General features: G+C 42.3%; 1 protein-coding gene across 3 annotated transcripts; it reads left to right on the top strand.

Moving 5' to 3' along the window:
* Positions 1 to 3901: 3901 nt before the first annotated feature.
* Positions 3902 to 21296, top strand: ppm1ba (protein phosphatase, Mg2+/Mn2+ dependent, 1Ba). 3 transcript variants are annotated; one of them, XM_047602711.1, is made up of 7 exons: positions 3902 to 4255; positions 11236 to 12152; positions 12487 to 12604; positions 13749 to 13863; positions 14041 to 14098; positions 16490 to 16506; positions 17221 to 21296. In XM_047602711.1, coding segments are annotated over exons 2-7 (1197 nt in total). In that variant the 5' UTR covers positions 3902 to 4255; positions 11236 to 11264; the 3' UTR covers positions 17222 to 21296. The 3 variants fall into 3 exon arrangements, with proteins under 3 accessions (XP_047458667.1, XP_047458666.1, XP_047458665.1); XM_047602710.1 differs by lacking the exon at positions 16490 to 16506 and having other exon boundaries at positions 3904 to 4189; XM_047602709.1 differs by lacking the exon at positions 16490 to 16506 and having other exon boundaries at positions 3905 to 4255.
* The last annotated feature ends 319 nt before the right edge of the window (positions 21297 to 21615 follow it).

Genomic DNA, 21615 nt, shown 5'->3' on the forward strand with positions numbered 1-21615 from the left:
GTGGTAGTGGTAATCCGCACTGGGCAGCTGCGCTCATTCGTATTCAGCCCCAAGGCACTTCTAGGCCGCCTCGCTGATTAGGGATCAGAGACGGAGAGAGAGAAAGAAAGTGAAATGGTGGCGAGCGAGCGGGGAGAAAGAGAGAAAGAGTGAGAGACAAAGGGAGAGAGGAGTCTTCTCCCTTTTAGTAAACAGTTGGTTAATGTCTCTAATCCCATTAAGCAGAGGGAGCAGCTTGGCCCCCTCACATAACGTACATTAATATGTATGTACAAGTGTGTGGCTGGGGTGTACGTTTTCCCTTGCACACAAACACTCCATACAGTGCGCCCGGGAAATTAAATTGATTTGGCTTCATAAACATTTGATAAAGCCTTAATGTAGCACCGTGAGCCCTGAGCGAGGACTGGAGAGCAGGCTCGTGAAGATGGCATGCAAATCAAATGAGCGTTGTATATTTTCAGGCACAATTTGCCAACAATTATTGTTTTGACCTGGCTCCTCAGTTGACAAAAGAAACCTGCTCCCACTGAGGAGCAGGAAATCAGCTTTTCAAGTGCTCTTGTGTTTGAAGAGCCGAGAGCAAGGCAAGGCGTGATTGCTGCACTCTGCAGAGAGGATCAGACATGGGGTGATTTCATACAAGAAAAGAGAAAGCAGCGAAGGCCAAGGCCAGTTTTTTTTTTTCTTTCCCTTCACATACAGTGTAAAATACAAATAAGCAGCACTTAACTCACTGTTTACTCCTCAACCAACTTGTGGTTTGTGGCCTCCTTCAACCTAAAGCTTGTGCAGGTTTCACCTCATTCATATAATATCTGCATAATGCTAATACATAATACTAGTGGCTGGAGCAGGAACTATTACGCCCTCAGTAACTTAATAATAGCACATGAATATGCATGCAATATAATGCTGCTCATATTAGCAAAACGGTCACGCTTAATATGCATTTGAATGTCATCCTTGGCAGTAGAAAAGAAGTGATATCTGAAGTGGTCCACAGGTGGAGATTTGTTTAGAAAATAGTTTTTGTTCCAACAAGGACACTTAAGGACACTCTCGCTCAGCCTAAAATACACCTCCTCCCAATAGCTGCACCTCTGTATTCTAAAAATTTTTTTTTTTTTTTTTTTGTTAAATGTACTTGTTCTTGAAATTTGCTAGAAGAAAAGAATAGTTTGACTCTGTTTGGCAGAAAAGTAAAATAAATGATTTGAAACTCCAAGCTTGTGAGTCCAAACTGAACTGTGGCATAGATTAAAACTGAAAAAAAGAAAGAAAAAAAAGGCGCAATTACGTGACCATAGTTGAATTAAAGTCAGTGTGGCCTTAACATTTAGATGATGCTGCACTTTATTTGCTTTGATCATGTTACAGGTGTTGGTAAGTTGTTGTGCTATGGTTTTCTAGATCGCCACAGATGGATTTTCCCCATAAAAAATAACACTTTTGTTACATAAAGGCTTAAATTTATGCAGTGAGCCTTCTTTATTTATTCTGTTTCTATCCCCTAAAAAAGCCTTTATAGTTTTAGTAATGACGCACAAGTAACATAAACAGAAGATACAAATTCCTGGTCCAACATTGTGATGGTGGTGAATTAAATTACTACAATCTCTCAACACCACTGCCGACGTCAATGTTTAAGGAAAAGGACACATTTTCATATTTGATTTGATTTATTCACTTATTATTTGGAATCATTATGTTGAACTCTGCATTTGTTGAGAGGGATTATCATGGTATATTATGTATTATGGTCACATAATATATACAGAACTGAGTACTTTCATGAAAAACAAGCCATCCTTGTGTCTACGTTTTTTAACTTACAGTGTCCCGAAATAAAATCTGACCTGCAGGATGAACTTTTGGTGCCGGTGAGAAGCCTATGACGTACACCCACTGAATGATTACATACATTATTGATGGTATACTTTCAGCGTTTCCAACTATTTAAAGACACACAGACACACAGGCACCGGCATGATGCCATTTTATTCATACCATATACAATGGGTATATAAAATAAGTGGTTTGACATTTTCACTTGTAAATGAATGATACATTTAGATCCACATGAAATGAAAACAAAGTAATTGCATTGCAACAGGACATAAAAACATCACTGTATGCGAGTACATTCATTTAATTAGGTGAAAGCAATAGAAATAAGGCAGCTGGCTTGAAATCATAACTTAAATAAAATAAGTAAATATATATAAAGTCAGAGAAAGTGGTATAAACAAGGGAATAAATGAGAAAAAGGAAATGTTCGACAATAAGGTGCAATGTTGTTACAAGAGAAGGTGGAGACGGGTTTTCCAGTTTATATACTTTGAATAAATTTATATTCAGTAAGGTTATTATGATAAGTAGTAGACTAAAAAAAAAAACGAATTAGAGCAAAGTGCTTGTACTGTTATTAATGCAACAGAGCAACAGATGCAAAGAGCATGGAAAGTCCTTATGATTCTTTGAGGTGATGAGTAACATAGTATGCAAATAAACCAATTCCATTTTCTCAAAGCAGACCATTGTTTATTTCCGAGCCACAATAAATACATTTATTAATTGTCATTACATGTATTACTAATACATGGAACTCAATTGCCATTAAAAAGATTCTAGAAAATGATGTCATGATAGCTAATATTTTTATTTCATGAAGGAGAAAATTCAAAGTTATAACCTTTGCATCAATATTTATAACTACAGACTTTGCGGACTGACACTCATAGGTGACTAAAATTTAATGATGGCTTATAACAAATTGTGAAAAAACATTATATCATAAGATTTTTAATTCAACAGTTGGAGAAGTGTGATTCTTGGGGAAAGTACCAGTAGTCTTAAAGTTTTCAGAACCAGAATCAGCTTTATTTGCCAAGTTTGCACATACAAGGAATTTGACTCCGGTCACTTTGACTCTGGTACTGAATTGTACAAAAACCAAGCGTAAAAATAAGACTGTACAGCATAAATTAGACTTATTAGTTAGAAGATTAATTAGAAAAAATAAAAATGTGAAAAAGTTCACCAGAGTGACAGCCCGGGGGAAGAAACTGTCGTTGTGGCGGGTGGTTTTGGCGTACAGTACTATGTAGTGCCGACCTGAGGAGAGGAGTCTAAACAGATCTGAGGTGTGAGGGGTCTGCAGAGACTTTACCAGTCTGCTTCCTGACCCTGGACCGGTACAGGTCCTGGAGGGAAAGTCACCGTCAATAGTCTTCTCTGCAGACCTGATTTGTCCTCTGCAGTCTGTTCCTGTCGTGTCTGGTGGCTGATCCAAACCAGACCGTGATGGATGCAGTAAGGACAGACTGGATTATTGCCCAGTAGAAGATGATCAGCAGCTCCGCAGGTTGAACTTCCTGAGCTGATGCACAAAGTACAATCTCTGGTGGGCCTACTTTCGAATAGAGGTCCACTTCAGGTTTCGTGAGATTGTGGTCCCTAGGAACCTGAATGAATTCCTGAAGTCCACTGTCATCTCCAGGTTTGAGCAGGTTTAACTCCAAGTGGTTCTGACTGCACCAGAGGACCAACTGTTCCACTGTCCTTCTGCATGCAGATTTGCCACCGCCCTGGATATTAATTAATAGCAATTCTAACTTAGAAAACACAAAGCTTTTCTTAGTGAGACGTGTCCGTTGTGTGTTAAATGAAGAATTCAAAAGACCTAAAAATGTGTACACACACTTAGTGACAGCGAATAAGAGCAATAAAAACCTGACGTTACCCTTTCCAGTGTGCCAGAGAAGAGGATTGTCTGACACATCGTTGAACCAATCGTGTTTGAGTTTTGAATCAGCTTTTATCCAATCAAAGAAGGCGTTCATGTGCTTTGCCCCGCCCAACGCTGGATGCTGAAAAAGAACGTCATCTGCCTCATAGGTTTAGCTTTAGCCGAAATTAGCTAGGTGGCCAGATCATACATATACTTCTCCGAGTCGAGTGTTTTTCTTTTTTTTTTTCAACCGACAGCCCAAGTAAGAGTTTTTTATTTGGTGCTGCGCGGGATTTCGGTGCCAAACATGTATTTGAAAGCCTCATTCCGATGCAGAGACATGCTGAAAGGAGAAGTGGCCGTGTGAAATGCTTCATCAAAGCTAGCTGACGAGCTGGGGCCGAGAAGCGACGGTGGCTAGCGTTACCGAGGGCTAAGCCCATCACAAGGTGCGCGGTACGTTGACATACCTGCCGCGAGCATAGCACCAAGGATTGATTGAGATAGTTCCCTACGTACGAGGTAAGTGGCTTAGAATAAGCAACATTTCTAAACTGGCTAAACGCTAACTTGTGGCGTTAACGTCAACTCTCTTACAACTGTGAACTTCACTAGCTGCTAGGCTATCGATATAAGTGGTCTCAGAGAGGGACAAGTGACTCTCCCTCCTAAATGATGGACCAGGACCATAAAGTAGAGTTGTTTATGTGTAACTGGTAATCTCTTGATTGTGATATAATAAGTCATGCTAGTCACTAACACGCCTGGACTCCCCTTTATGTGATTTGTTGTTGTTGGGCTGTACTTTAGTTTGCGTTTTTAACTATTATGTAAGGGTTGATCCATTATAACTGATTCAATGAAAGCTTTCACAAGTACGCCAACTATTTTATTTGTTCAGTATTTGGTAAATAGTAGTCTGCCCATGTGATATAGGATATTTCCACCCTTAGATTTTAGACTAATGCATTGTACTGCATTGTAGACTTAGTAGAGGACTCCATTATTTACTGTCAGTGTACACATCAGATTGTGACTACATATACAAAACTACGGTTCAGTTGTGCTTTAGATCCTGTGCCTATAAAATACAAGCGCAGGAATGAACTTGCTTTATTGCCGTGTTGTGGGTAGTTTTATTGGGTTGGTTGTGTGTGTGGCTGTGTGAGAGTGTTCCAGAAATGGCAGCATCATCAGTGGCATGTTTGTGTTGGCACCTTGATGTGAAATCCTGTACTGGCGATGCTGTTATAGCATATGACTTCAGTGAGCGTATGTTCTTGTCCAGAAGCATTTATCTATACCCTTTTGCCTCGCTTGGCTCGCTTCGCGCGCAGATGCACGCTCAGATACAGCTCAGAACGACTGAAAGGCGAGATGCATCTGAGTATGTATGTATGTGTGTGAGCAGAAACGTCCAGAGAGACTTGTAGGGATTAGTTTCCCACTAACATCAGGTGTTAACCATTTTAAGGCAGCAGTGTCACGTAGACACATCACACGTGGTTTCGCCGGAATGGAGATTGCTTTCACAGCCCTCAGTTCATCATGGTAACTTCATGTCACTGTTTCTCAATGTTTGAGGTCTGCAGCTCAAGTTGAATGCAGTCAGGCGTCTGGCTAGACGAAGCATGCATATACAAGTACATATGCACTTTTTGTTGTCGGGAAACCACTCAGTCTAGTATAACATGACGAATTCAATTTCCTCTCCTTTAACCATAGTCTCATAGACTCCAGTCTGGTCAAGTAACTGCCCCATCATCTCTGACGCCGCCGCACCGAGGATAACTGAAGCTATCTGTTCAAAGGGCATTTGCTCCCGCAAATTGACACCTTCTGATGTGTCTTCAAAGTGAGTCATCAAAAGGGGGGATCTGTTTGTTCCACCTCTCCCATTTGTATAAAGTCATAGAGCCTCATTGTGGGGTGAAATACTCAATTTAAATTCAATTTAAGTTCATCTTCATCACAGCTGAGGATGGTGTGTTACACCGGCTGTTTCAAATGCTTATGTGTTTTGCGTTGTCAAATGTGGATGCGGCTAATGGGTCCTTAATCAGCAGAACGTTGACCCCATGCCTAAAAGGCAACATCAGGGCATTAGTAACAATTGATTATTTTTACATCTACTCCTAAGTTTACATGCTACCTACAAATGGTTCAGCTTTTCGTTAGGACCTTGCATGTGCTTTATCAAGCTACACAATTGTTAGCTTGCTAAACTCTTGGCCTCTTCGGCTTCTAGAGGCAGACAGGTGCCTTAGTAGCAGTGTTACACACAACTTAAACTGATGTTACCACTTGAACATTAAGCCCTTTGTTTACACAACTTCCCATGTCGTAACCTTAAACGTTCAAGTTCCATTTGAAGGCTGCATCTCATGAATCTTTCCTCAATAACAGACAGAATGACAAACAACCTAACGTAGTTTACATTTTACTTTATGTGTCTTTGCTATTGTTAAATCCTTCAATGGCTTTTATTTTGTGGTAAACCTGTCCACAACCTGTTGTGCAGGTTGTATGTAAATGTGAGAATTACTCTACACTTTAAAGTATATCATTTAGAGGTATTTTAGTTTCATAATCAGTTTGCTCAGTGACGAAAGTGAGTTTTACGAAACTAATGTTGTCATTGATTTGGGAGATTTGTGGTGTTTCCACAATGTTTTGCCTCAAGTACCCTCACATCTTGCACGTGTTTGCTTTTGCGAAGCTTTTCTCCATGGTCTTACTTTAGAAATCTGAAATGCTGCCACACATCCTCTCTCAGGCGTGACGCGGCTCTCAGAGTTTTTAGTTCCCACTCAGACATGGACTAATCCCACTGGAATAATCAGATCGTATAAAGATCAATTTGAATTGACAAATAGATTTATATTTAACCCAACTGCTACCAGACTATGAAAGGTCATGATTAACCGTGGGGCCATCTACCTGGGGTTTGTCAAAAACAGTGTGCTAACTCGCTGATGACGACCATAAATATCTTTGCAGTAAGCTGTGTAGGGTGTCATCATTATATTTTATTGCAGGACAGTTGTGTGATAATTGTGTGTGCTCCTGAAAAAAACAGCTGGTATCAGAAGAAACTTAGAGAATAAAGCAGATATATCCCATTCTGTCCTATGTATATTATTCTTGGCTACCACATGGAAATCATTAATATGCTGGTTACCTGAAACTTCACTCAGTTACAGCTACAGTACGACAACAACAAGTTACACCGCCACCATGCCACCTTTCCCATCAGCCTGCTCACAACCTATCACGTTGACTTGCCGTATTATGCCTCTATTGTGTCGATGTATTGCTCATTCGGTTGCAAACACGGTCCATTGTTCATTTATGTCACTTGTCGTTTTCCCACAAAAGCCAACTGTAAGGTGATGACATCCGAAAGGTAAACAAGCCATTGCATGGGCCCTCATATCACCTACTGTACATTTTCAAGTCAGCCAAGCAAGAGAGAGTGGTAGCTGCATTAGTGGTAGTTGACTTCCTTCTGCAATCTGTGGTCTGTCTTTGACAGGCTAATCTGGCCCTGTGAGGATCCCATCAGCAGCTGACTGTTAAATTGAGTTAACTTGTTAAAGCTACTCTGCTCGTCTGAAGTCTGATGGTTTTTCTGGGCCTGTCTTTTAAAGCTGGCTTCCTACTCTGGCTCTCTAACACACCGAGTGGCAAAATGATGACGACGTGGCTGAATGGAGCCAAGCTGAGGGTTTGTTTTCGTATTTCCACATTTTTTTGTAGTGACCCTGAAATGCACGTGTGCTTCATAAATGGTCACATCGATGTATGCCAACATGCGCAAACACAGAAACGGTGGCATGGCTGAGCGGTGCTCTTGTCACATGCTGCAACCGCTAGCATCTACTGGTTCTGTTGCTATGGAAACCACTCAGCTGCCACTCCAAGCTGTGTAACCATGGAGACATCAGACTCTGGGTGACATTAGTTCAGTTTTTAGTGTGAGTTCAAAATATGTATTTACTATTAAGATATTTATTTATTAAATGATTTGTTTTCATATGTTAAACCAAATAGGATATGGGACAAGCTCTGCTTGTGTATATTTTTATGAGTCTTAAAATAACAGGGCCGTCTTCTTGGTACAGTCTGTATGCAATTGCTGTGTAGGTGAAGGAGCAAATGAGTTGTTTTGGCGATTGTGAAAATGGCTTTGATATCTGCTCAATAATCCACTGAATGCTGTGTGCATTTGTTGTCAAGGTAATAATTCAAGTGCTTTGGACTAGCAGTGCCTCTCAACCCTTTGATATGTCATCAGTGACAGAGTGCGCTGGTTTGCTTGTGTGTGTTTGTTTGTCCACGCACCCCCGTTACATCTCATCTAAACTGTGGAAGTCACACAAGCTCCTTTATACTGATCAAGACCCTTCTATGAGTGAACAAAAATACTCGGCCGGTGTTGTGGGTCTGCGCCGCTGACTTTAAAACACCAATCAGCCAAGACATTTAATCTCCAACATGTGAAGGCAGCATTGAAGCTCTTGTTAGAAAGTAATGTTCTTCTGGGAAAACTGTGTCCTGGCATTTATAAGGCTGTAACTGTTGAGGCTGTTACTACCACCTCCTGAATAGTGCTGCAAACCAAGCAGAGCCCCAATGCAACTGCAAGGAGGTGTTCCTTTCATCCTAGTGCCATATATTTCCTAAGTCCAGACTGTCGTCTTTCATTATAACTGCGGTTCAGTTATAATGCTCATTGTAGGACCTTTCAGTAGACAAAAGAAATCAGCACGGACACCCTGACCACTGTGTGCTACACCGCTCCGTACAATACAAACTGTGATGCACTGTGTCCAGAACTAGCTTTTAAGTTTTTCAGCAGTTTGTGCTACAGTAACTTGTCTGTCGGATCAGTTCACCACGTGCATCATTGAGCCTCGGCCTCCCGTGACCCTGTCACCAGTTCACCTCTCTGCCTCCCTTGAGCAACTTTCGATAAGCACTGACCAGTACAGACCAGGAACACCCCACAAGACCTGCACTTTTGAAGATGCTGTAACACTTGTCTGGACGTCACAAGTTGGCACTCATCAAATCCTTCCACTCGTCCATTTTCAACTTTGAGAACAAAGTGTTCAATTAATACCTGTGTTATTTACTGGACCAGTCAGTGATAATGTTATGGCTGATCATTTTTTTGTACTTTACTGAAATGACTCAGTAAACCATGTGTGTCTGTGTCAGACTGCCGCTGGGGTCCGTTCTATGGGGTGGGGGGTGCCTGGTCTGGTCTAGGTGGGTGGAACATGTCTAAGTAACATCCACAGGAACGCCAGGTCCAAAAGATGGTCAATGTTATTCACTTCTCCTGTCATAAAGCTGTGGCCGATTGGTAGTAAAACACTGTGTTTTTAACATTTTATATGATAAAATATCCTAAATGACCTGCCAACCTTATGTAGTTGTGTTGTCTTTGTTGGCTTGTCTTGTGCTTTAGGCATTGTTTGTGTCAACTACAAACATTACTAGAGCTACAAAGCTTTTTACTTGTTTTACCAACTGTGGAATTAAAATGCATTTTCTACAGTTTTCTAAGTCATGTCCCAGTTACAGATTTATTTATTTATTTTTAATTATAAAACATAAAGTCATACATTCACAGTGCTCCCAGTTGAGGATAATGTAATCGCCTGCAAAAGTTTCAGGACATTTCTGATTGCTGTCACGCAGATTGCAAAGGGCAATTTGTCATCTAAGTAGTGTGGAACAGTGGAATTCGTTAAGATTAAAGTACTGTCACTGTAGGTGTGAGACAGATGACTAAAAAATGCAGTAGTCAAGTTGACTCATTCACAGCCTCTCTTTGATCTGTCACTAGGTTGTAATGTTTTTGTTGTTGAAATAGAAATCCTGTAAGAGATAAGGAGACACTAGACGTGAAGATGTTACCTTAAAGATCAGCCCTTCTGTCCATTAAGAGGCTGAATTCTTGAGTATGACTGCAATGTATTTGTAGGTGGCATTTTTACTTAATTTCATAAACAAGGTACAGGTTGAGAGTGCAGTTTCCATGACTAATAAGTCTGCATGTTGATGTTCTCATATGATGCAACCAATTAACAGAGGCTGGATTCAGAATCTCCGTCTTCTGTGTAGTAGTCTGATGCTGCTGTTCATTTAGCTAATGCAGCTGGACTTATTGATAGATAACACATCCTCTCGACCACTCTGTGGAGTTTGTTAATGCTCTTGTAGCCAGTTCTGGCTGGCCAAAGAAGCTTTTAAGCTTGCTCCTCAGTCTTTTTAAGCATAAACCAAAGTGACTGTGCTATTTCTAGATATGACGAACAATGATCACGGTTTGGCTGAATTATTACTTTAGGCGGATAATGTAAACGGTAGAAGAACACACACACACACACACGCACAATTTAAAGTTTCTAACAATCTCCTTAAAAAAAGAATCTGTGGGATATATTCAGAGTTCATATTTTCAGACCATCAGAGATTCATTTGATATCTGTAATCTGTTTTTGTTGGCTGAAAAGACATAAGCCCGGCTCTGAGTGGAATTTATGTTAGCAATCTGATTCTGGGAAGAAAATGAATCCTGATCAGTTGAAGTGATTTATTTCTTTTTAAATAACTTTTGCAGCTCTCTGGATGTGTATATTTTTATTGTTTTGGAGTAATTTGTTGGATCATTTTAGCCCACATACAACTACACAATCACACATTCTAGGTGCAGACTGGCAACATAAAAGGAACGGCACAAATATACTTTCACATCTTGTATAACTTGCAAGTTGAGTGTTTTGTCTTGAGGATTTATATGAATATAATATAATGTCTATATGAAAACAATATTTTAATTCTATGTAATTTGCCGTTGCCATCAGTTAAGATGGGTTTATATTTCCGCAATGTGTCCAGACAGAACCCACGGCTAGTTATCTGTGTTCCACTGCTACATGCACTAAATCCCCCTCCATGACTGTTGTAATGTTCAGTTTACGTTGAAACGGTCCAAGAAAGGTGGTAATTCAACCGCATGATCATTTTGGAGGATCTGGTTTGAGGTGCTCTTAAACTGTGCTGAATTAAACACGAACGTTCACCAAAGAAGGGCGAATTTTTTGTGTTTGTCCGGACGTTGAGACACGTGAAGGAGGAAATGTGTTTTGGACCAACCACAGCTGTTGTGTCAGTGACGTAGAGCGATAAATCTGGCTCTAATGGTTGGTGTGATTGGCTATTGGCAACGAGCGCTGCCTCTTTCAGATAAACACACTTGTTGGAAAGCCAGCAGGCACACATTCGGGGACAAATTGTGGTGGGTTTTCCCCCTTTTACTTCAGTTTTCATGTTTTCGTGAAAACGCACATATTATAAAGGAGCTACTTTTGCCAAAGACTACTTTAAACTCTGTGTTGTGTTGTGGCAACATATGGACAGGTCTAATTTACTTTTTTTTGCTTCCTGTTTTCTCTGTTTGTGTCTCTTTTGTTTTCCCTCCTCCACAGGAAGCAGTGGGTCTCTCTAGGGCAGAGCCATGGGTGCGTTCCTGGACAAACCCAAAACGGAGAAGCACAACTCGCACGGAGAAGGCAACGGCCTGCGCTACGGGCTGAGCTCCATGCAGGGCTGGCGGGTGGAGATGGAGGATGCTCACACAGCCGTGTTGGGGCTCCCTGCTCCTGGTATGAATGACTGGTCCTTTTTCGCCGTGTACGACGGCCACGCCGGCTCTAGGGTTGCCAACTACTGCTCTAAGCATCTTCTGGAACACATAATCACTGCTAGCATGGGGGCCGGAGTTCCGCAAGGCTCCCTCTCTGGATCAGACGGCTCCACCAGCGATCCTCCAGCACCGATTCCTCCTTCGGTGGAGGCGGTGAAAACCGGGATCCGGACAGGCTTCCTGAGGATCGACGAGCACATGCGCAGCTTCTCCGACCTGCGGAACGGAATGGACCGTAGCGGCTCCACGGCCGTGGGAATCCTTCTGTCGCCCGATCATTTCTTCTTTATCAACTGCGGGGACTCCCGGGCCGTCCTGTACCGCAATTCGCAGGTGTGCTTCTCCACGCTCGACCACAAGCCCTGCAACCCACGCGAGCGGGAGCGCATCCAGAACGCCGGCGGCTCTGTGATGATTCAGAGGGTTAACGGCTCGCTGGCTGTGTCCAGGGCCTTGGGGGACTACGATTACAAATGCGTGGACGGCAAGGGCCCCACGGAGCAGCTGGTCAGCCCCGAACCGGAGGTGGGCGTGATGGTTCGGGCGCCGGAACAAGACCAGTTCGTGATCCTGGCGTGCGACGGCATCTGGGATGTCATGTCCAACGAGGAGTTGTGCGAGTTCGTGAAGTCCAGGCTGGAGGTGTGCGACGACCTGGAGAGAGTCTGCAATGAAGTGGTGGACACCTGCCTGCACAAGGTAAACGCACGTCTGTTTCGGAGCATGACTTCTGTGTGTTTTTGTTTTTGTTTTTCAATCAACCTGGGAATGAAATCCTCCAAGAACCCACGATGTAAAACTATTTTCTCAGCAGAAATATTTAATATCGTGGAGACTAAGACTATTATCAGTGCTTTATAAGATCGAGCTGTAACGGCTTCAATTGCCGAGGCCAATAACTAAATGATTCCTTGCATAATAATAGTGATATTTAGCTGTGCAGACTTTGCCATCACGTGTTCTTTGGAAATAATCTTTACATTTTCTTTCACTCCTGCCTGCTCTCTCCATTTCCTCGTTCCCACCATTTTAGGGGAGTCGGGATAACATGAGCGTTGTGTTGGTGTGTTTGCCCAACGCTCCCAAAGTGTCAGAGGAAGCTGTGAGGAAAGAAGCTGAGTTCAACAAATACCTGGAGACCCGAGTGGAAGGTGAGAATGAAAGGATGGATAAAATGAGCTAATGTTTACTGTGTGTGCAAACACAGGAGGAATGTTGAGTATCGCAAACTTCTAGTTTATTATTTTCGTTATCTTTCTCTTTTATTACGCGTCCATGTTGTTGGGAAAACCAGGCCTTTAGCTCGTGTTTTTCTTTGAGACACAGGATCTTATGTCGGAGTATTTTATCTGAATGTGTATTTTCTTGACTAAGTGACCCTGCCAGTCTGTTGTCTAACCTCCGAGTTAGCTCCGGCTCACAGCAGAAGAACGACCCCATCGTGACCTCCTTTTCCATTTCAGCGAGCATCCCCCTCTTTATTCCCTCCTCGCTCTCCTCCACCCTTTCACTCCCTAGATCTTTATGCACAAACATTTGCTGTCTTGTTTGGGAGGATTCTTTGCTTCCTTGTTATTTTTCTACCCACTTTTCCCTTTCAGAATTTCATTTTCAGACCCTGTGACGAACATAGAACAGTGTTTTACCCCGGGGTCTGTTAGTAAAACCAGGACTGTTCTTCTGTTTAAGGCAGAAGACGCAGGAAATGTATTCTAGGTCAAATGAATCCCTGTCCTAACCTGTCTGGTGACAGTTTTGTCTTTATTCTCAAATTGCAACATCCACCATGACTTTGAAATGCAGCTGGCAATGTAAAGAAATAATCAATGAGGGAAATATTGTAAATTTATGTTGGCTGAAACTCACTCAAAGTGAGCTAAAACCATTTGAAGTTTAATAATGGCTCAGAAGTTTTCTTCATGTAAGCCAGAGTAGATGCTTGGCTCAGGACACCGCCTCACATTGGAAGACAGAAAAGCGAGGGAACAGAAAAAGAGGAGATGGAGAGAGAGAGAGACAGAGGAATGCTCTGGCTGAACACTGGCCTGGCCTCATTCCACTCTCGGCTCTGTTGCCTGTTTCTCTCACCATCCCTCTCTTTGTCTCAGACACACACACTCATTTCCACAAATTTGCCTGTATGGTTTCCATCTTCACTTCCTTTCTCCCCATTTGTCACATTTTTAGTCTCTCCCATCTGCTCCGCTCTCCCTCCGCTCTGCTCCCACAGATGTTCCTGGCTGTCCTCTGTTGTGTTAGTACTGACTTGTCTAACTTGTCTGGTGTTGTTTTTAGAGATGCTGTCTCGGCCAGGGGAGGAGGGGTTTCCTGACCTGGTAACGGTGATGAGGAATCTGTCCACTGACAACGGCATGCCCGCTTTGCCACCAGGGGGTGGTCTTGCCAGCAAGTAAGGACCACATCATCTCCAGTTGGACGCTTATTATTTACTTTACTTTTCCAAGTTTGCTGTCATTATATTCTGTTAACTGCTACGCTTCGTCGTGCCTTTTTTTTTTCTCTCTGTTACATATTTTGCACTGAATAGCTGAACTTGATCACTTTGCTGTGTGTCTCCCTCCTTCAGACGCAGTGTTATCGAAGCAGTATACAACCGTCTGAACCCCTACAGGGAGGAAGATGGAGTAAGTGTCATCTTTCCCCATTTGCACAACACACACACACTCAAATGTTACACTTCAGGCTACTTCCCACATTTGAGATTTTAAGAGATTGTTCACCCATCCCATGTGGTGGACCGAGCTGCTGCTGGTTTTAGATGAAGTAACTAAGTGGAGAGCCTGTTTGATCAGTTAATTTGGTCACCTCTCCTCATTTGTTTCTTCGTCCCTAACCCTAATAAGCCCCGAAAATGTCACTAAAAGCTTTTGACACTAGTATGAGAAGAGCGTCACCATTTCCAAACTTGCTTTTTCCTCTGAAAGTCTGATGTGGCTCTACATCTTCCGCCATTCTGCTTCCTTTCGGGTTAACTGTGCAGGCGGCTGAGAACAAACATCCAATCTCACAGATACCCAGGGACACACACAAGCAGAACAACACATCAAGCAGCAATAGATTTAGATTTACAAAAAAAGCATTAAGTAAAATCATATGTTTCAATTGTGTGTAAATGGGCTCTGGGTGGTGTGTGTGTGTCTTGCTTCTCCACAGGGAGCTGGGTCTGCAGCCAACTTTTCACTAACTTTCATCCCAATCAACGCACTAAAATGTCCAGACATACTTTTCAAACCATCGCTGCAGTATTATCTTCCCCTTTGTGTGGGGAAAAACACATAAAATAGAAAACACAAATAACTATGGTATGTTTTTTTGTCAGCATAAAGGCCTGGTTCTCTGTTTAGTTTGGATGAACAGAGACTGTGGTCATTGTTTCAGAATTTCTGAAATGTTGGCGCCATACAATTCAAGCTGTGTCTAAGGATCAGTCTCGTCCACAGATGTTGAAATACGCTCTCGTCTTCTGTAGAGATCTGCAAGGTTTAAAGACACTTGCAGATCGGCGAATGACTGGCATGGTGACTCGTGAAGGGTCAAACATGTGTGCTTTCTGTTGTTGCTGTGGATGGGTGATTACAAGGTCTATGAGAGTGTGTGTGTGTGTGTGTGTTATTAAACGATGGGTCAGATTTGTCTCTGAGAAAATGTCCCACTGAGATTCAACTTTGACTTGGCGTTGCAGTGTCGTTGTAAAGGTCTATACACCCGTTCTGTCTGGTGTGTTTGTGTCTGATGGTGACGGACACGTCAAAAATTCATGAGTTGCTGCGTAGAAAGGATCAGTGTGTGCGTGTGTGTGTTTGGTCGCTTGTGCAGGTCGTGCTATGTGGGTCATTGTGTTGTCCTGGTTTGTCTGTAAGGACGTAGAGTTACTTTGATTCTTTTGCTCTGTGCACGCATTCACACATGATAAGGATATTCTTAAGATTTTACATGTGTATCAGATTATTGTAATGGCACGGTTTGAATATTAACGTCTTCTAGGTGATATTTAATGTAGCTGCTGAAGAGAAAACAAGGCTGCATGTCAGCATTGCTGCATTTACATGGACAGTAGTGTTCTGCTAATAATCACAACAACAATAATAATGGAAATGAAAATGCCTCGTGTAACCTCATCATTCAGAACAGACTGGACTGATCTCTAATCATTTTCAGTTGAAAACTGAGTAGAAAGATGGTAGGCCTTAACCTTGAAAACACTTGATCCGAACATTTCTCCCAAGGAGGGGAAAAGTACATTCTTTCTGTCCATGATTGCCCCGTGTGCGGTAAACATCAAGTGATGTGACGAGTTTCCTGGACAGACAGAGATTTGGAGGCAGCAAAATAACAAGTTACTAAAAGAAGTGAAAAGTTGAACAAAGCTTGAATCAAACAACATCACTGTCCCCAATAATGGTAGTAAATAAAACCCTCATCCGTTATTCACACACTTGCCAGTTCATTTGGTACGTAAGTGAAAAAAATCAAATATAACGCACTTAAATTTAATCCAGTTTAAACTATATCCTCCAAAATGATCACACTGTTGCATCACCACATTTCTTACACCAATTCAGCATAAACTGAAATATTATATTATATTATAACAGTCATGAAGGGGGATTAAGTGCAGGAAGTATTATAGCAGAGTTTCATTCAGATCTGACAGTCCAGAGCAGGCAGTCTTTTTTTTTTTTTAATATGACAGATTTTTTGTGTCGTATGTAAACAGATTTATCGTAATAACATTTCATTTATGGTCCGTGTAAACTGTTAAGTTAGGATCTTGATGAAACATTGTCCATGTAAATGTAGCGAGTGTTTCGTGTTCATTTAGTCTAGTTTAACACGGAGACAAGTCTCCTCGTCTGCACTTGAGCGGCTAAACTGCTGTTACTACGACCGTGTCGTTGGGATAAGGAAGAAATATCACACCTGCCTGTATGGAGCTCAGATGGTGTGTACACAGCTACACTCACTCACAATGTACCGACCTGTCTAACTGTGTGTTCACCCTCTGATTAACGCAGCCCTCCTGTTTCATTTGGTAAGTGATCACATATATAACTGTTACACCCCCCCCACCCCCTCCCCTCTTCCGACCTCTCATCTACACACACGCATACAGCCACACACATTCCTACAGGCATGTAAGTGGTGACCTGCTCCACATACTCCCCCCCTGTCACACCTTCATTGGTCTACTCCCTGCTCTGGTGTACTCTCTAGCATGTGGAGGTCCATTTAGAGTTTAAGGCGTCTGTGTGTGTGTGTGTGTGTGTGATGAGGATGAATGACGAGGTGTTTCTGGTCCTGTCCGTCCCCCTCTTTCTCTCGTGTCGCTGACACACCAACACGCATGCATCGCTGTCTCACTCAGTCTCTCAACAACTGCACGCACGTATATACCAGTCTCCGTTTCTGTGTCACTCCCTGCAATAGGACGAAAGGCCTTGGGTTTGTTCTGTTGGTGTAGCGTAGCAGAAAAAGCTGCAGAAAAAAAAGCTGAGGTTGAAGTGTGGCTTACAACGCTGCTGTAACTGCTTTGTAACTTATATTTTGTTGCGTTGGTCATAGGAAACCTGTCCTTGACGTCCAGGTTTGGGAGGGGTCACTGGCTGTAATGTTAAAGTTGAGTTTCTACATGTCTTAACATTGTGTCCTTTTTTCTGTCACCTTCTTTGTCCCGTTTTCCTTCTTTTCTCTGTCTGTCACTTTTCCCTGCCGTACTCTTCCTCCTCTCTCGACTGTCCTCTCGCAGAGCGGAGCGGAGTTGGAGTACCACTGGTAGCTGTCCAGCACAACTGCCTGATCCCAAAATGAAAACAGGACCACTATTCCACACGAGATCACATTCATACTCACCTCTTAATTTCCTCTGGGATTTTTTTTTTTCTCCTCCCGACACTGAGATTTATTCAGAGCAGAAAACCGTGTTTTGTTTTTTTTTTTTTGTTTTTTTTTTGTTTGTTTTTTTGAAATAAAATCACACCCAATGTGGAGGATTGCACAAAAAAAAAAAGATTTTGTTGGTTCTTTTAATGGAACAAAAATGGGGAAAAGAACCGAATTCATGTTCTGAACACAGGACTCCATACACAGTATAAAGACCAGAGGACAGGCAAGCAAGCACAGTTTAACGCACCCCTTTGTTTTCTTTCTTTCTATCTTTCCTTCTTTCTTTGTGGTGGTTGTTTTTTTTTTTGTCAAGTGTTGACGGAGACACAGGAGCAGCCCTGCTCTGGATGATTTGGGGCTCCATGGTGCCTTGCTCGGACATGAGAGAGAAGGGAGAACCTCACAACTCGTCAGTCAGCCAGCCAGCCAGTCGTCACCAAAAAAAACAGCCACTCGCAGATGTTTGTAAGACACTGAAAAGACTAAAGTGGTTTGTGGCATTATTTGTTTTGTGAAATTTCCTTGCAATCTAACTGGGAGCTAATCGACCACACAAGCCTGCGACTCCCGCGCACTTTAAGCTACGCTGTCCACTTCAGGTTGTCTCCGGTACTCAAAACAGGGCCCTACACTTCACTTAGCTGCGCGCCCGGCCCTCTCTAGAGAAACTCCTGGATTTAAAACACATCACCCAAGACCTCTGGGTTAAAGCCTCAAATTCAGGGCCTTGGACGCCGATCACCTGAGGCTCTGCACCTGAAAAACAAAAGAACACATGAGTCACGTCTGGCTGCAAATTGCGATCCGACTCCTCCGTCTGAAATCCAACGAAAACTGTGCTGGTGCGCCTGGCTGCTGATAGATTAAGCTCTTGCACGCTCACTTTCTCCTCTCATTATCACACAGCTGATTTGCCACTCGTCCCTTCTCGTCCCTCTTCGCTTCCTCTGTCCTTCCACATGGACTGAAGAGACTCCTCTTCGTCGGCGGACATTGCCAGAATCATAAGCTTTCTAGCCTGCTGTTGTTTGAAACATAGAAAGATAGAAATTATATATTAAATTCTTATATATAAAAATATATATATATACATATATATACATAGATATATATTTTGATTTGTTTGTTTCATCTAAATTCCCAGCCATGGTATTCATTGTGGCCTAATGCTGCGTGTGGTGCGTTCGTGTGCGTACATTTAAGTGTGTGCGAGTGCACGCAGCGCTCCCACACAGCAGCGTTCCAAAGACAGGGTTCGGGGTAAAGGAATTCCACCCTCACCTTCTTCTTCCCCCTCTGCACATGCACACACACAATCCCGCTCATGCTACAACTTGCCTTTTCTATCTCTTTAAATATCCTGTGTTTAAAAAAAAAAAAGAAGAAAAAAAAAGTATGCCTTTGTTTTGATTGAAAAGAAAAATCAGTCATTTTATTTTTTAAATCTTTTTTTTTTTATGTTTGGTATATATGTTTTTTTTTTCTGATCGTTGTGGTCCTGTTACATATTGGATAAGAAGAAATACAACAATGGGGGAGCATGAAACATACCTTGTACAGCATATTTGGGAGAGAGACGTAGGTTTCACTGTATGAAGTAAAGGAAGGACACTGCGGACGGAGGAGGATAAGCAGAGTGTTCACACTGTCGCCTTCGCAACGTTTGCGTAAAAAAGGTGGAAGACAGTTACTGAGGAATCCCTGCTTTGACTCTTTTTTTTTTTTTCATTTCCGTCAACTCGAGCACTAAAAATACGATTGAAACAAATCTTTGTCAGGTAAAAAAAAACAAAACAAACTCTTTTCAGTTGTCTTCGAAAGACATAAAGTAGATACACATACCCTGTGTGTATTCCTTTCTTTAGATGGATTTAAAATACACTATAAAACTAACATACACTCCCCCCCCCCAATCATTCACTGACAAATTGTGCTTTCTGAAGTGGCAGTATTGGGAGAGACAGAGAGAGAATAGGCCTCACAAGAGTTTGCTGGCTGGTTAACGTTCTTGTGGTACACGTGCTCTTGGTGCCATATGACAAATAGGTACTTGAATGTGTAGTTCTTTTGCAGTTGTTTTAATGCATTGATCATTTTTTTTCTTTGTTTGTGTTGGAGGGGCGTGGGAGGGCCGGGGTTTATAGCGGTGCATGTTTTGTGACAGGGCGAGGAGTGTTCTGCGGGTGAGATGCACTGGGTGGGTGGGTGGGGATAACGTGGGCGCGTTCAGTGTGGTGGAAAACGATGTTAAAGAGAGCAAAGGAAAAGTGGTGATGGAGAACAGTCGTCCTTTAATTAACATTAACTGCCATCTGTAAGACTTTTAAATTCCCAAACTGCATGCGTTTGACAGATTTCATATCATTCCCGAATCATTCCCGCTACAGACTCCAAGTATATATGTCCTGACTTTTTAACATGTACAGGGTTTTACCACACTGAACAGTCGTCGGCTTAGGTTTATGTTTAAGCTATATCAGACACTGGGCTAGGAGAGGAAATAACGGAGGGAAGGAGGGAGAAACATTTATTTTTCTGAATGTAATTCTTCATTACTCACACTGATTCCACTGCATGGACTGAATACAACCAACACTGCAGCGGCACATCCTCTCCTCATCTGTCATGTGATGACAAGACGAGCTCTCTCTGCTTCCTTTGTTTCTAGAAAAGGAAAAAAAAAAAAGTATATACTTGATCATTACTCTGATTGTGGAATATAGTATGAGGACTCACATGGGACGACTCCACCTCGCGCAGAGGAGACTGGAGGTTTGGTGATGCCTGTTTAATTTGATTTGTTTGCTTTGATATGCAGATTACTGTTAAGTAAAGACAATTTTATAAAGCATATTGCCTCCTGTACCTGTCAGTTTTTCTGGGAAGGATGGGTCAGTGTTTGGAAACGGCAGACATTACATTCCTCGTGTGCTTTTTAGGATGGAAATGAACCTAGTACTCTTTGCCACCTCCTCGTGGTGTCTCTGTGGTTGTCTTGGTATCAGTTGGTGGGATATATAAGGCAGAAAGTGCACATGTGGTTCTCAAAGTTGATGCTTGAGGTAGGAAAGACTGACAAGTGAAGGATTTGAGTGACTTCGACGAGGGCCAAATGGGCCACAGCATCTCCAAAACAGGAGCTGTTGTTGGGTGTTCCTGATCTTCAGTGGTCAGTACCTATCAGAAATCCTCCAAAGAAGGAAAAGCAGCAACAAGGCGACATGGTCATGGGCAGTAAAGGCTCACTGATGCACGTGGGGAGCAACAGGTGGCTACCGTTTCTCAGATTGTTGAAAAAGTCAATGTTGGTTCTGACAGAAGGGTGTCAGCACTGTTACAAACCTAAGCATTGTTGCATTTACAGCCTATCATGTAAATGGCCTCTTTGAGACAGATAATGCACACTGCCACAAAGCCAAGATGGTTCAGAAATGGTTGAGGAACATATCGGTGAGTTCGAGGTGCTGACTTGGCCTCCGTTTTCCCTAATTTCTAATCTAATCAAGCATATGTAGGATTGGACAAACGAGTCTAATCCATGGAGGCCCCACCTCGCAGCTTGCTAGACTTTAAGGGTCGTCTACTAACGTCTTAGTTTGGACACCACAGCAGACCCTCGGAGGTCTGGAGGAGACCATACCTCGATAGGTCAGCGCTGTTTTGGCAGCGAAGGGGGAACCTATAAAATATTAAGCAGGTGGTCATAATGTTATGGCTGATGTATGTATGATGCCAATTCCACGTTGTTTTTATTTGTTCCAAGCTTATTAAAATGCTGTATTTGAAAATAGCATGAGGTAGACTTTGAGCTACACAGGGAGTTTTAATAAGAGTATTCACCATCCCTTCTTCTTGTCCTGATTTCCCAGTGTTCTATTGTGATGTTTACAGACCATACAGTGAACATAAACGTCAATAAAGGATGGATTTAAGTTTAAACCGCTATGCTTGTTTTCAGTGCCAGCTAAAAATGCTGACTTGTCTTTGTGTGAGCACTCACTGCACAGCGCGACACAATAGAAAAGTTACTTTTTTTTTTTTTTTTTGCTTTGGTTAAGACAGTTTGTGACCTGCGTGCTGTGCAAAATGTTCAGCAACACACTGTTCCAAGAAGTTTTTAAGCTTGCAATGTTCAGGCAATTTATGCACATATTTATGATCTTGAGTATTGGGGAAAAAAACTATTAATAACATGTTATTCTGTAATTTGACAGCTAATGACCGTGTTATTGGTTGAATACGCAGACAACATCCAATG

This window comes from Mugil cephalus, chromosome 13, assembly GCF_022458985.1.
Source record: "Mugil cephalus isolate CIBA_MC_2020 chromosome 13, CIBA_Mcephalus_1.1, whole genome shotgun sequence".
NCBI classification, from domain to species: domain Eukaryota; kingdom Metazoa; phylum Chordata; class Actinopteri; order Mugiliformes; family Mugilidae; genus Mugil; species Mugil cephalus.